The following is a 13,129-nucleotide window of genomic DNA, read 5'->3' on the forward strand; positions in this document are numbered from 1 at the left end:
CCCAGGAGAGCCAGGCTTCAGGGGGCAGGCCAGCCTGGGCACCAACTTACCTCATTTGGGGGCACCAGAGCCAGGCATGGGGCACGGAAAACCTTTTCCACCCTGGGTGACAAAACACCTAGGGCCAGTCCTTGCTCACCAACCCCTGTACCAGCAGAGCAGCCAGGGGCCGAACAGGCCTCAGAAACCAAACCCTCCTTTCAGCATCGGGCCCACAGGGCAGGCATGGAGTCCTCCAGCGTGTGAGGGGGGAAATGCATCCCAACTGTCCTTTCAGCACTATAGCTCAGCTGCTCAAAGCAGCACCAGTGTTGGAGACTCCCCATTAGCTGGGAGCAGTACAGGAGCTCGGGCACACAGCACCACCTCATTGCACTCCCACAGATGCATAGCACCACCTGCACACTCCTCCAGCTCCACCCCATTGCATCTGCCCCCAGAGCTCCCAATGCACCACCCCTGTCCCCACCCCAATGCACCCCTCCCCACATGCACTAAGTTGTTCATTTCACTGCAAATTTTACTTGCAAAAGGCATTTGTACAGAACTTCAGAAATTTACATTTCAGGCTCCCAGTCCCACTCAGATATTGGCCCCTCAAGGGACCGGAGATGTGTGCTCCTATTCCCACTCTCAAATCCGCCCCCAGGTGGCTGGAGACATGTCCCCTTTACTCCCACTCACAGAGACCCCTTGCTGGGGGATGCCCTCAATCCCTATTTCAGGCTCTGTCACTCCACCACCTTCCGCAGATAGGCACTCAGGTGGGGGAGCACCTTCCAGTTGTCAGTGCGAATGGTGACGCGCGCTGCCCCCTGGGTTGTCTGTGCCTGCAGCAGCACATGGTAGTGGGGTGGCAGGGCTATGGCAATCTTGTAGGTGCCCGGATCCTCTGCCACCAGGTAGCTGGCAAAGTGAGCCTGCACCAGGACACCCAAGGGCTGTTGGGTAGTGGGCCAGCAAAAGAGGCTCTCGGCGCAGTCACCTGACCCATCTGGGCACAGGGAGGACCAGAGGGTGTCAAAGAGGTGGCACCGGCTCTCACAGTCCCAATTCATGGGCAGTGCCAGAGGCAAGAAGATGTCCGGAAAGGCCACCTGCAGTGGTTCTAGCTGGCTGCAGTAGGTGAGGCCAGTTTGCGTGGTGTACAAGGCGCTCACTGCCAGCTTGGTGGGGTAGGGGCAGCGGGGCTGCAGGTGGAGTGTGAGGAGGGGTGACGGGTGGGTGGTGGAGAGGCAGGGCACACACACATCAGGCACTGGCTCATAGAAGTTGTCGGAGTGCTCGAAACGCAGCAAGAGGCAGAAGAGTCGCTCAGGGGAGGATCCTGTGTGGAGCAGCCGGTACGTCAGGCTGAGCCGAGCTGGAGAATGCAGCTCCAGGAGCCGTCGGCAGCAGTCCTTCACCTCCTGAGCATCAGCAGGGCACGGCTGGGAGGCTGGCGCTGGTACCAGGGTGGGCTTGGCTGGGGCCTCGCGCCGCAGCTGCAGCAGGGGTTGCGGGGCTGGATGCACGGTGAGTGCAGCCGTGAAATTCTCACTGTCTGCCATGATAGAGGAGGAGAGAGTCCGGGCTTTGAGGCGCCCACCAGGTGCCAGCACTGCCCCCAGCTTGTCCCCGGACAGGCACGACAGGAGCGTGTAGTAGAAGCGGGCCCGATCCTGCACGTCCACATCCGGGTAGCTCAGTGAGATATCTTGGAGCAGCTCGGCCAGCTGGCACCCCATGGCAGGTGGAGGCTGGTGCTGCAGCAGGTTGCGGCAGACGCTCAGCAAAGCCTGACCAATGTGCCAATCTCCCAGCTGTCCTGCACCTGCCAGCCGCACCAGGCGCTGCAGAAATCCAAGTGTGCTGCCCTGCGGGACCCCACTCTCCTTTGCCACCCGGGCCAACAGCTTGAGGTGCCAGCCCAGATCCTGATCCCAGGGTGGCAGCAGTGGCATGCCCACAGTCAGCTCCTGCAGGGCCTTGCTCAAGGATGTGGGCCAGGCTGGGTCATCCAGCACTGCCTGGGTCTCATTGAGCAGGTTGATGAGGTTGGGGGCCAGGGAGCAGCACTGGCGATACAGCCTCACCAGGGTGCCCGTCAGCTCTGCCATCAGCTGCGGCCTTGAGTCAAAGTAGCGGGCAAAGAGGTAGGCAGCTCGGAAGAAGAGCCCTGTGGCCTCACGCCCACCTTTGCCTGCCACGGTGTCTGCCAGTGCCAGGACATGCTCAAAGATATATCCAACACCCTGGTCAGCCTCAGGGCCCTGGTTTTCCAGGCACACCAGGCTCAGGAGGTTGAGGCGTGCCAGCATGGTGCCCGGGTCGTTGAAGAGGGAGGGGAAGAGGCAGGAGGCCAGGCGGGGTGTGAGCAGGACGGGCAGCCCCTCCTCAGAGCCAGAGCCCAGGGGGCGGTTCTCGGGGAAGTGCAGCAGGCAGTCAAGGTAGAAGAGTTTGAGGGGCGAGGGCAGTGAGGGATGCTGGGCCATGCCCACCAGGCGGCGCAGGAGGAAGGCCTCGTCCTCGGCCGTGAAGAGGCTGTCCGTGAAAAGCCCTTTGAGCTGTAGGCTGGCGTGCAGCAGCGCCACGTGGGCTGTGCCAAACAACCGCACCAGCTGCGCCTTGAAGATGGCAGGTGACTGGGTGCGGATCACGCACACCACGTGGGCCAGATGCCACAGAAGCTGGCTCTGGGCAGGTGGTGTCAGCAGATAGGAGCCATCCAGCAACTGGGACAGCACCGACTTCAGCTCCTTGGTCTCGGCCGGGGTGGGCAGCAGCAGCAGGCGGTCAATGGAGGCTGGAGAGACTGCCCCGGCGTTCCCCACCGCCTCCCAAGCTAGCCCCTCGTTGCCAGCCAACAATTCACTGAGGGCCCCCTCTCCCCGGCGGGCCAGCAGCAGCACGGCGTTGCGCAGGGCCAGGCTGTACAGCAGCGTATAGCCCTGGTGGACAGGCGTGAGCTCCTGCTGCTGCATGGAGTGCAGCGAGTCCAACCGCCGGGAGAACAGGCCAGGGTAGCAGCACTCCAGCTCCCTCAGACTCTCGCAGGCAGCCGCCCGCACCCCGCGGTCACCCGGCCCCTGCCGCTGGTCATTGAGGTCCGAGGCCAGGTGCAGCAGCAGAGAGAGGTAGTCACGGGAGGCCTGGGAGCCCTCCCTAAAGGCCTCAGTGGAGATCAGCACAGTCCCCACCACTACCAGCAGGTGGCGCCGCAGCCAGGACAACTTGGGTGAGTGGGGCAGCTGGGCAAAGTTAGCCAGGAGAGAGCCAGCCACCTGCTCGCCCACCTCGGGGTCTGGGCATAACAGGGTGGGGAACTCCAGCAGAAGGCTCAGCATGGAGACCTGCAACAGAGAGAGAGAGAGAGAGAGAGAGAGGAGTGCAGTCAGGGGGCTGCCACTGTGGGCTGCGATGCACAGAGGCACCACCATGAGATAGAACGAGAGAGCCACTAACGGAATCCAGGAGTCCTTGACTCTCACGCCCCTGCTCTAGTCCTTCCCAGAGCCAGGGATAGAAGCTAGGTGTCCTTGACTTTAGCAAAGCTTTTGACATGGTCTCTCACAGTATTCTTGCCAGGAAGTTAAAGTAGTATGGGCTGGATGAATGGACTATAAGGTGGATAGAAGGCTGGCTAGATTGTCAGACTCAACGGGTAGTGATCAATGGCTCCATGTCTAGTTGGCAGCCGGTATCAAGCGGAGTGCCCCAAGGGTCGGTCCTGGGGCCGGTTTTGTTCAATAGCTTCATTAATGATCTGGAGGATGGTGTGGATTGCACCTTCAGCAAGTTTGCAGATGACACTAAACTGGGAGGAGTGGTAGATACGCTGGAGGGTAGGGATAGGATACAGAGGGCCCTAGACAAATTAGAGGATTGGGCCAAAAGAAATCTGATGAGGTTCAACAAGGACAAGTGCACTTAGGACGGAAGAATCCCATGCACCGCTACAGACTAGGGACCGAATGGCTCGGCAGCAATTCTGCAGAAAAGGACCTAGGGGTTACAGTGGACGAGAAGCTGGATATGAGTCAACAGTGTGCCCTTGTTGCCAAGAAGGCCAATGGCATTTTGGGATGTATATGTAGGGACATTGCCAGCAGATCGAGGGACAAGATCGTTCCCCTCTATTCGACATTGGTGAGGCCTCATCTGGAGTACTGTGTCCAGTTTTGGGCCCCACACTACAAGAAGGATGTGGAAAAATTGGAAGAAGTCCAGCAGAGAGCAACAAAAATGATTAGGGGACTGGAACGCATGACTTATGAGGAGAGGCTGAGGGAACTGGGATTGTTTAGTCTGCGGAAGAGAAGAATGAGGGGGGATTTGATAGCTGCTTTCAACTACCTGAAAGGGGGTTCCAAAGAGGATGGATCTAGACTGTTCTCAGTGGTAGCTGATGATAGAACAAGGAGTAATGGTCTCAAGTTGCAGTGGGGGAGGTTTAGGTTGGATATTAGGAAAAACTTTTTCACTAGGAGCGTGGTGAAGCACTGGAATGCGTTACCTAGAGAGGTGGTGGAATCTCCTTCCTTAGAAGTTTTTACGGTCAGGCTTGACAAAGCCCTGGCTGGGATGATTTAGTTGGGGATTGATCCTGCTTTGAGCAGGGGGTTGGACTAGATGACCTCCTGAGGTCCCTTCCAACCCTGATATTCTATGATTCTATGACTCCCAGCCCCACTGCTCTAAATACTAAACCAGGGGTGGGCAAATTTTTCGACCCGAGGGCCACATCGGGGTTGCAAAACTGGATGGAGGGCCGGGTACGGAAGGCTGTGCCTCCCCAAACAGCCTGGCTCCCGCCCCCATCCACCCCCTCCCACTTCGCACCCCCTGACTGCCCCCCTCAGAACTCCCAACCCATCCAACCCACTCTGCTCCTTGTTCCTTGACTGCCCCCTCCCAGGACCCCTGCCCCTAACCGCCTCCCTGGGACTCCACCCCCTATCCAATCCCCACTGCTCACCGTCCCCTGACTGCCCCCCCACCCCTATCCACACCCCTGCCCCCTGACAGGCCCCCCGGGACTCCCACACTTATCCAACCCCCCTGTCCCCTGACCGCCCCCCCCAGAACCTCCACCCCATCCAACTGCCCCCTGCTCCCTGTCCCCTGACTGCCCCCCGGCACCCCCTGCCCCTTATCCAACCCCCAGGCCCTCTTACCATGCCACTCAGAGCAGCATGTCTGGCAGCTGTGCTGCTTGGCTGGAGCCAGACATGCTGCCTCGCTGCCCTGCAGGAGCGTGCAGCCCTGCCCGCATGGCAGCGTAGCTGCGGGGGAGGGGGAACAGCAGGGGAGGGGCCGGGGGCTAGCCTCCCCGGCTGGGAGCTTAAGGGCTGGGCAGGACGGTCCCACGGGCCTGATGTGGCCCATGGGCCATAGTTTGCCCACCTCTGTACTAGACCCAACTCACCTCCCAAAGCCAAAAAGACAACCCAGGAGTCCCACAAAGCTTTAACCACTAAACCCCACTCCACTCCTCTGTCAAAGCTGAAGATAAAACCCAGCAGTCCCTGTATAAACTTGCATTAGCCCATTACACCCCTCCCCGAGCCAAGAACAGAACCCAGGTGCCCTGCCAACCCCACATACCTTGGTTTGCTCACTGATCCTCTCGCTGCTCAGGTCCTGAAGCAGCTCAGCCAGGAAGGTATCATCACTCCCATGGGCCAGAAGGAAGGCGGTGGGGCCTGCTCGGAAGGATGTTATAAGCTGGGCCCAGCTCTCCGCACTCCGCACACCCATGGCAACCCCTGGGAGGGATCACCTGGGTGGGAGAGAGAAAAGCCAGTCAGAGCAAAAGAGTGTCCCACACCAGAGCCACAAGCTGCCAGTCTCACTCAAGCCCTGCCCGAGAGGCGGCAGCACTGGACAGGGATCTTTGTATAAGCAGGCCCCACACCCTACCTCAGTGGTGACCACATCTCAGTGCCAGGGGAGGGGTCCCTGTATGTTATGGGATTATTGAACTGAGCATCAGGACTGTCTCTGGGGGCCAGGCTGCTACTAACCCAGTTTAATCCTGGGGAAACTGAGGCATCAAAAAAAATGGGGCAAGTGGCAATCCCAGGAAAAGGGGAGGGGGCAGCTGGAGGGGCCCCGTGGGACACACAGATTGAGGCCAGGGACCCTTGGGGTTTCTGGGTAAGAACAAGCGGGGGCTGGGGGCGGGCAGGGTGTCCAGAAGAGTCAGAATCCTGGAGAACTGACCACTGCTGGGTGCCCGTCAGGGCTCCAGGGAATGGGGGGTCAATGGCCCAGAGCCCCAGGCAGGGGAGTGTGGGCAATGGGGGAGGGGCCCATGATGGCCCCACGCAAGGGAGTGTGGGTAACAGAGAACATGGCGGTGCTGGGTCGGGGCCCCAGGGGATTGTGGGGGATAGGGAGCGGGGCGTGTTGGGGCAATAGCCGGGGAGGGGGGATTGTGAGTAACGGGGGCGCTGGGGTGGGGGTTCCTGGCGGGCTGTGTTGGGCGCGGGGTGTCGCAGTGCGGCAGCCCCAGATGGCCCCAAGGGGGGCCAGGGACTGCCCACTCCGGGCCCAGGAGGGGACGCTCCCCCTACCCGGCCCCCTGCACGGGGGAACCCCGGGGCATCCCCCTGAGCCCCAGCCCGGCCCGCTCACCGCCCGACGCAGCAGCCGCCTCGGCCCGCCCTTCCTGCTTCCCCGCCGGCCGCTAGATGGGGCCAGAACCGCTCGGCCGGGCGGTATTCCCCGGCCTGTCCCCGCGTCACTGCCCGGCTCCGCCCCCGGGTATCCCCCTCCCCGCGTCACTGCCCGGCCCCGCCCCCGGGTACCCCCCTCCCCGCGTCACTGCCCGGCCCCTCCCCCGTGGTATCCCCCCGCCTTGCTGCCCCCCGCGTCTGTACGTCCCCCCAGTATCCCCCTCCTCGCGTCACTGCCCGGCCCCGCCCCCGGGTACCCCCCTCCCCGCGTCACTGGCCGGCCCATCCCCCGCAGTATCCCCCCGCCTTGCTGCCCCCCGCGTCTCTACGTCCCCCCAGTATCCCCCTCCTCGCGTCACTGCCCGGCCCCGCCCCCCGGTATCCCCCCGCCTTACTGCCCTCCCCGCGTCACTAAGTCCCCCCCACCCGGTATCCCCCTCTCCGCGTCACTGCCCGGCCCTCCCCTGCGGTATCCCCCCACCTTGCTGCCCCCCGCGTCTCTACGTCCCCCCAGTACCCCCCTCCTCGCGTCACTGCCCCGCCCCTCCCCCGCGGTATCCCCCGCCTTACTGCCCCTCGCGTCACTACTTCCCCCCCCACCCGGTATCCCCCTCCCCGCGTCACTGCCTGGCCCCTCCCCTGCGGTATCCTTTTGCTTTACTGCCCCCCCTCGTCACTACGTCCCCCCCATTCCCCTCCTCGCGTCACTGCCCGACCCCTCCTCCTGGGGTATCCTCCCTGCCTTACTTAGGGTGACCAGACAGCAAATGTGAAAAATCGGGAAAAGGGGTGGGGGGTAATAGGAGCCTACATAAGAAAAAGACCCCAAAATCAGGACTGTCCCTATAAAATCGGGACATCTGGTCACCCTAGCCTTACTGCCCCCCCCATTCCCCTCCTCACGTCACTAAACCCCCCCCATCCTCCTCCGCCTAGTCACTGCCGGGCCCCTCCTGCCTCGCTGCTCTGGGTATAGCCCGTCGGCCCGCAACATTGCCCGCCCCACAACCGGGGCATCGCCTCTCCTCTCTGTCGCTGCCTGCTCCGCCTCGCCCCCCCAGACCAATGGGCCCATCCAGCCAGGGATTCCTTTCACCCTCAAGGACTGTCACCCCACATCACCCCATCCGTGCAGGATCCTCCTCAGTTTCAGGGCACTGGGTGGAGGGATATCAGGGGGGTGCAAATCTAAGCTCACTGGCAGAGCTGGTGGGGAGCCCAGGGCTGGGTTAGCAGGGGGTGGGATTGAAGGGTGCTGGCAGAGCTGGTGGGGAGCCCAGGGCTGGGTTAGCAGGGGAGGGGGGTCGAGACTGAGGGGCACAGGCAGCGCTATTGGGGAGCCCAGGGCTGGGACAGCAGGGGGTGGGATTGAAGGGTGCTGGCAGAGCTGGTGGGGAGCCCAGGGCTGAGTTAGCAGGTGGTTGGGGGTGACACGCAGGGCTGGCCTGTCAGATGGATCAGGGAGGAGTGGCAGGGCTCTGTCCCCAGAGCACCTAACGGAGGAGGCGATGGCTGAGTCCTAGCTCCGTTGCCCCAGAGGTCTGGGATGAGGGGGCAGAAGCAGGTGCCGACTTGCTTCAGTTTCGTTGTGTAACCTCTGAGTAACAGTCTCATGAAGCCACCCCAACCTGAGCCGCACCACAGACCTCGGCTAACAGGTTGCAGGTACCTAGGGCTGAGCGGTGCCTCCTACCCTGCTATCGTAGTCTGGCCCCCCCAATCTCTGCTAATGCCCCTCAATCCCAACCCACAGCCTCTTGCTACCCCAGCTCTGGATCCCCCCCAGCTCTGCCAAGGCCCCAAAATCCTGACCTGCAGCCCCCTGCTATCCCTGGGACCCCTCCACCCCATGCATAGCTCTGTAGGGCCAAAGAAGACACACACAGAGGCAGATTGCGCCCCACTGAGCCGAGGGCATGACATGGGCTGGGCAGATGGGGAAAGAGGCACCGGGCAGCCCGTTGTATCGCCCGCTCTTCTTCCCACTCCTCCATCCCCGTCACTATTTCACGTCCTCGCCCTGATCCAATTCCTGCCTCTGCCTCCCCCCTCGGCCAGCAGCCATGGCACTGCTGGGTTGGAGATTCGCTCTTGGCCTGGGGCTCAGGCACTGCCAGTGATCAAGGAGCCTCCGGCAGGTCCAGATCCCCCAGCACTGGGGGTAGGGGGTGAGGAGAGGGAGTTACTTGCACGGGGAGGCTGAGATAGGTTGGAGTGTGGGCGGGCGGTGAAACTTAACTGTATGGCAGCGGGAACGGGGCCTGCCTGGGGCACAGGGAGAGGCCCCCACATGGAGCCGGGAGCTTCCTGCTCCCCTAGCCAGGCGCGGGGGCGAGAAGGGAGGAACCCAGCGGCAGAAGGAGCAGCAAGGCTGGCGTGAAGTGGGCCGGAGTCAGAAATCCTGGGTTCTGTGTATGGCTCTGGGAAGGGAGTGGGGGCTAGTGGTTAGAGCAGGGTACTTCAGCCCAGTTCCCAGACAAATTCCACCTCTGTGGTCTATAGCCTGTCTCAATAAACGCTGCAGTTTCAATCGGATACAAAATTCTTTTTCGCTTCCTGTCCAAAACTGTTATGTGATGTTACTGTGAATTGTTAAACAGCCCCGAGGTGGCTGCATCTCAGCCCTGGGCAGGGGATGAAAAGCGCTGGTGTATCTTAAACATGGATCCATCTGGAGCTATTCAGTGTCTCTGGGCAGCCTCTCAGAGACGCCATCCCCATGAGCAGATGGGGAAACTGAGGCAAGGAGCGGGAAGGATCACCAGTGAGTCAGTGGCAGAGCTAGGGACAGCCCTCCCACCCCCCTGGTTCCGGCCGCACCCCTCCCGTCCACATCCAGACTGGTTCCCCCGCGTCTGCCCCATCCCTGCCACGAGACTCATCCCCCCCTGGGGCTGAGGCTGGGACGCGTCCCAACACCAGGAAATAGCCAGGTCGAAACTCCAGCTGGGATTTTGGGAGCACCCCAGCCCAGAGAGCCTGGCTGAGAGCCAGGACACCTGGGTTCTATTTGGGAGGGGAGGGGAGCCTACTGGTTATGTGGGGGCTGGGAGTGAGAACTGAGTTGTATCTCCTACTGCCCTGATTCTTGGGCTGGCTCCGAGGAAGTGGTGGTGCCTCAGTTTCTCTGTGTGAGTGGTTTTCATGCTGCTTCACCTGTGGGTTAATTAGCCAAGTTCTTTGAAGGCATGTTATAGACCCAGGCTATGTGCTGCAGTGCCAGTGCCACGAGCCTGGGCAGTGCCCAGCCCAGCTCATCATCACCAGCCTCACAGCTTGGTGCCCACGTTTGCCAATGAAACCGCCCAGCCAGGAGAATCCCCTCAATGGAGCGAGGGGAAACTGAGGCATAGAATTCAGGGGTTCTGCCTCACAGCCCCGCCAGGAGCAAGGCTAAACCCCAGGAGGCCTCGCTCCACCCCTAACCACTAGATACGCTGTCATCCCAGAATTCCTGTTTGTTGTCTTCTCCTCCCCGAGGTTATTCACCCGGGGATTTGGTTGAACCCGTTGGGCTGGCACCACCTGCCTGGCCCTGGGTGTTTCCCACATCCCAGACATGCTGACATCCGCTTTGCCTGTGGGCTGAGGCTCAGGAGGAAGCGGGAGCCCTGCCTATGCTGGGGTGCCTGGAGATGGCATGCTAAGCAGGACTGGTTTCAGTTGGGATGGGAGGGGAGACCTGCAAGGCAGCTGCAGGGAGTGGGTAGCGGGTGCTCTCCCTTCGCAGTCACCGCTGGCCCCAATGGTCAACAGCAGTGCGAAGGGGCGCTGTGCTTCAGGGAGTGCGGTGGAGGGCTCATTGGGGTACCCTCCTCTCACAGCCGGTGATGACCCCAATGCCCCAGTGCAGCACCAGAGGGGAGCTCAGTACGGGGGGGGCGGGGGCTCTCCACTTCATGGGGTCACTGTGATTCACTGACTCCAGGGAGATGTAAAACCCTGACACTGCCCCATGTATGGCTGTGAAACCTCCTGGCACTTTCCCCACATGCTGGGGTGTGAACTCCAGTGTCCTGGCCAAACCCCTGCTCTGCTGACTTGGGTCTGCCTCTCTGCGCCCCAAGTTCAGGCGGAACCTGGACCATCTCTTCGCGCCTCCGCCCCCAGCCGCCGTTGCTGTGTGCTGTTACACTCCTCCCCGGCTCCAGTGCGTTCCACCCCAGGGCTGGCCGCATTGCAGCTGTGGGTGGGGTGATCTCTGCCCCTCTCTGGCGTGTTGTGGGACAGGACCACTACAGGAAACATTGGCAGGATAATTATATGTTTCAGGCCTCACACTTTTCCTTGGTACTAGTCCTGAGCGGGGCTGGACAGATAATTAATGGGTCCGTACCTTCCCCGCCCAGAGAAGGGGCACATATTCTGGGCCTGTTGCTCCAAGTCAGGGTGGAAGGAGGAGGGAATGGGGTCTTTCCCCTCTAGGAGGCACCAGCTCCCATCCAACCCCAAGTTGGTAAGGGAGAGGCCGTGTCCCATCCCCCACCCCTCTGAGCCAGCCAGTCCCCACCTCCTGGACCTGGATTTGAGCCAGCAGCCCTTGAAGTGCGTGTGTTCCGCTCCCAGGTTTATGTGTGTCAGGGCCTGGCTTGCGGGACTCCTGGCCCCAGGAATGTGCTGCGTGTGCCAGGAGCATCTCAGCCGACAGGTGCCAAGCCGGCTGCAATTAAGATTCTTTGGAGCTGGGCCTAGCGGGGCCCGCGGTTCTCGTCCCCACTCCCCCCGCACCCGCCCGGCGTTGGCTTCCAGCACCCGCCCGACGCTCCGGCTCTCCTGAGCAGCGGGTGAATCACAAACTGTTCCTCCCCGCTCCCTGGCGGGGGAATCTGCTGGGCCGCACGAAGCAGCCGCTCGGGGAGGCGGGGCAGAAGCTGGGGACACGTGGTTAGGAGGGGCTATATGGGATTAAGTGCTATGATGGGTGGAGCATGGCTGAAGCTCTTCACTACCTCCTGCTTCTCCCACTCTCCTCCCGGAGCTGGGAACAGAACCCAGGGGTCCTGGCTCCCAGCCCCCCTGTTCTAGCCCAATTAACCCCACTCCCTCTTAGGGCAAGGAATAGAACCCGGGGTCCCGAGCCTCAGCCCCCTCTGTTCTACCACGGGGACCCTCTCTCTTCCAGAACCAGGGATAGAGCCCGGAAGCCCTGACTCCCAGCCTTCCCTACTCTAACTCTCCCCCAAAGCCTCTCAAAATGCCACCCCAACTTCCCCCACAATCCCTTGCTTACCCCAGCCACTCACTCCAGAACATCTCATCCCCCAGTCCCATATATTCCCTCGCAAAACACTCCTCCCCTCACACCCTTCCCTCAAAACTCCCCCCAACACGTTCAGACTCAGGGCTTTGGAGACCTGGGATGTGCCTGCTTCTATTTCCATGCGGGAGGGAGAGAACTGCTGGGGTAGTGTGCGGGATCTGAACTCTCAACATCCTGCGCATTAAAATTTGCTCCATGGACCTTTGCAGATGCCCTCCCGACGCGTGTGTCTCAGTGAGGGAATTCATTCATTCTTAGTCTTGCCATGAAGGCAGGGGGCTGGCCTGGATGACCCCCCTTCCAGTCCTAAGTTTCTTTTAGGAGTCTAAAGTTTCCTGCCAAGTTACTTTTCCGGCCTGGCTAAGTGCAGCCTGGCTAACGTCCAGCCAGCGAACCCAGGCCGCCGTGCTGACATTCCCCTCCAACGCAACCTGCACCACCCCGCTGACTTGTCCCTTGAAACAGGAGCAGACGCCTCCAGATGGAGCTGAGCTGCACCCCGGAATAAACAGCGCAGCTTCTCTTTCCCACCCCTTCCCCTGGGGCTCTTGGGACTAACATCTATTGTTGGCTGCAGGAACCCATCGTGAGACATCTGAGGCCTGATTCCCAGGCCTTCAGTGCCCCACAATTGAGGGGGTGGATTTTGCACAGGGATCCGTACCACCAGCCAGGTCTCATTTTGGGGGGATTGTCGTAAGAGATGGGGACGCCAAGCCCTGTGGAGAGATCTCAGCAGCTTATTTCCATGCCTAAATGAGAGGGGAGCAACGTGGGGTTATGGGAGCTCAGCGCCGCTAGTGATCAGGTGCAAGGTGTCCCTGGTCGGGCAGCCATGAAGCCAGGCCTCCTCCTTGATTCTGCCAGCTCCTAGGCATGGGCAGAACCCTGTGCCAGCCACTGAGAGTTAGGCTTGGGGTCCTGGGGACCGCCCAGTGAGATCTGGCCTGTTAGTTGATGGAAAATCTCAGAGTGGGTCCTTGCACCTACGTGGGTGCATTAGTGCAGGTGTTTTTTGCACCAGATCACACTCATGCAAACCACCTTGGTACATGCACACTAGAGGGTCACACTAGTGCAACTCACTATGAATTCTGGTGCAGTACCTCCACCACCAGGCCAATGCAGTGTAAGTTGCTGTTCACACCAGTCCAGTGTTGTGCGCATTGGGGGTGTGTGTGTGATACACTGGGGTGGGGGCAGAGGGGAG

The 13,129-nt window shown here is 61.0% G+C and overlaps 1 protein-coding gene across 3 annotated transcripts; it reads right to left on the reverse strand.

The window, feature by feature from the left end:
• Positions 1–282: 282 nt before the first annotated feature.
• Positions 283–6,779, reverse strand: AP5B1 (adaptor related protein complex 5 subunit beta 1). Of its 3 annotated transcripts, none has more exons than XM_037905286.2 (3): positions 6,619–6,779; positions 5,587–5,761; positions 283–3,332 (listed from the first exon to the last, which is right to left on the reverse strand). In XM_037905286.2, the coding sequence occupies exons 2-3, from the start codon at positions 5,737–5,739 to the stop codon at positions 732–734; spliced, it is 2,754 nt and encodes a 917-aa protein (XP_037761214.1). In that variant the 5' UTR covers positions 5,740–5,761; positions 6,619–6,779; the 3' UTR covers positions 283–731. The 3 variants fall into 3 exon arrangements, with proteins under 3 accessions (XP_037761214.1, XP_043408418.1, XP_043408419.1); XM_043552483.1 differs by lacking the exon at positions 6,619–6,779 and adding an exon at positions 6,205–6,610; XM_043552484.1 differs by lacking the exon at positions 6,619–6,779 and adding an exon at positions 5,902–6,610.
• Between the last annotated feature and the right edge of the window lie 6,350 nt (positions 6,780–13,129).

This window comes from Chelonia mydas, chromosome 7 (assembly GCF_015237465.2).
Source record: "Chelonia mydas isolate rCheMyd1 chromosome 7, rCheMyd1.pri.v2, whole genome shotgun sequence".
Classification (NCBI taxonomy): domain Eukaryota; kingdom Metazoa; phylum Chordata; order Testudines; family Cheloniidae; genus Chelonia; species Chelonia mydas.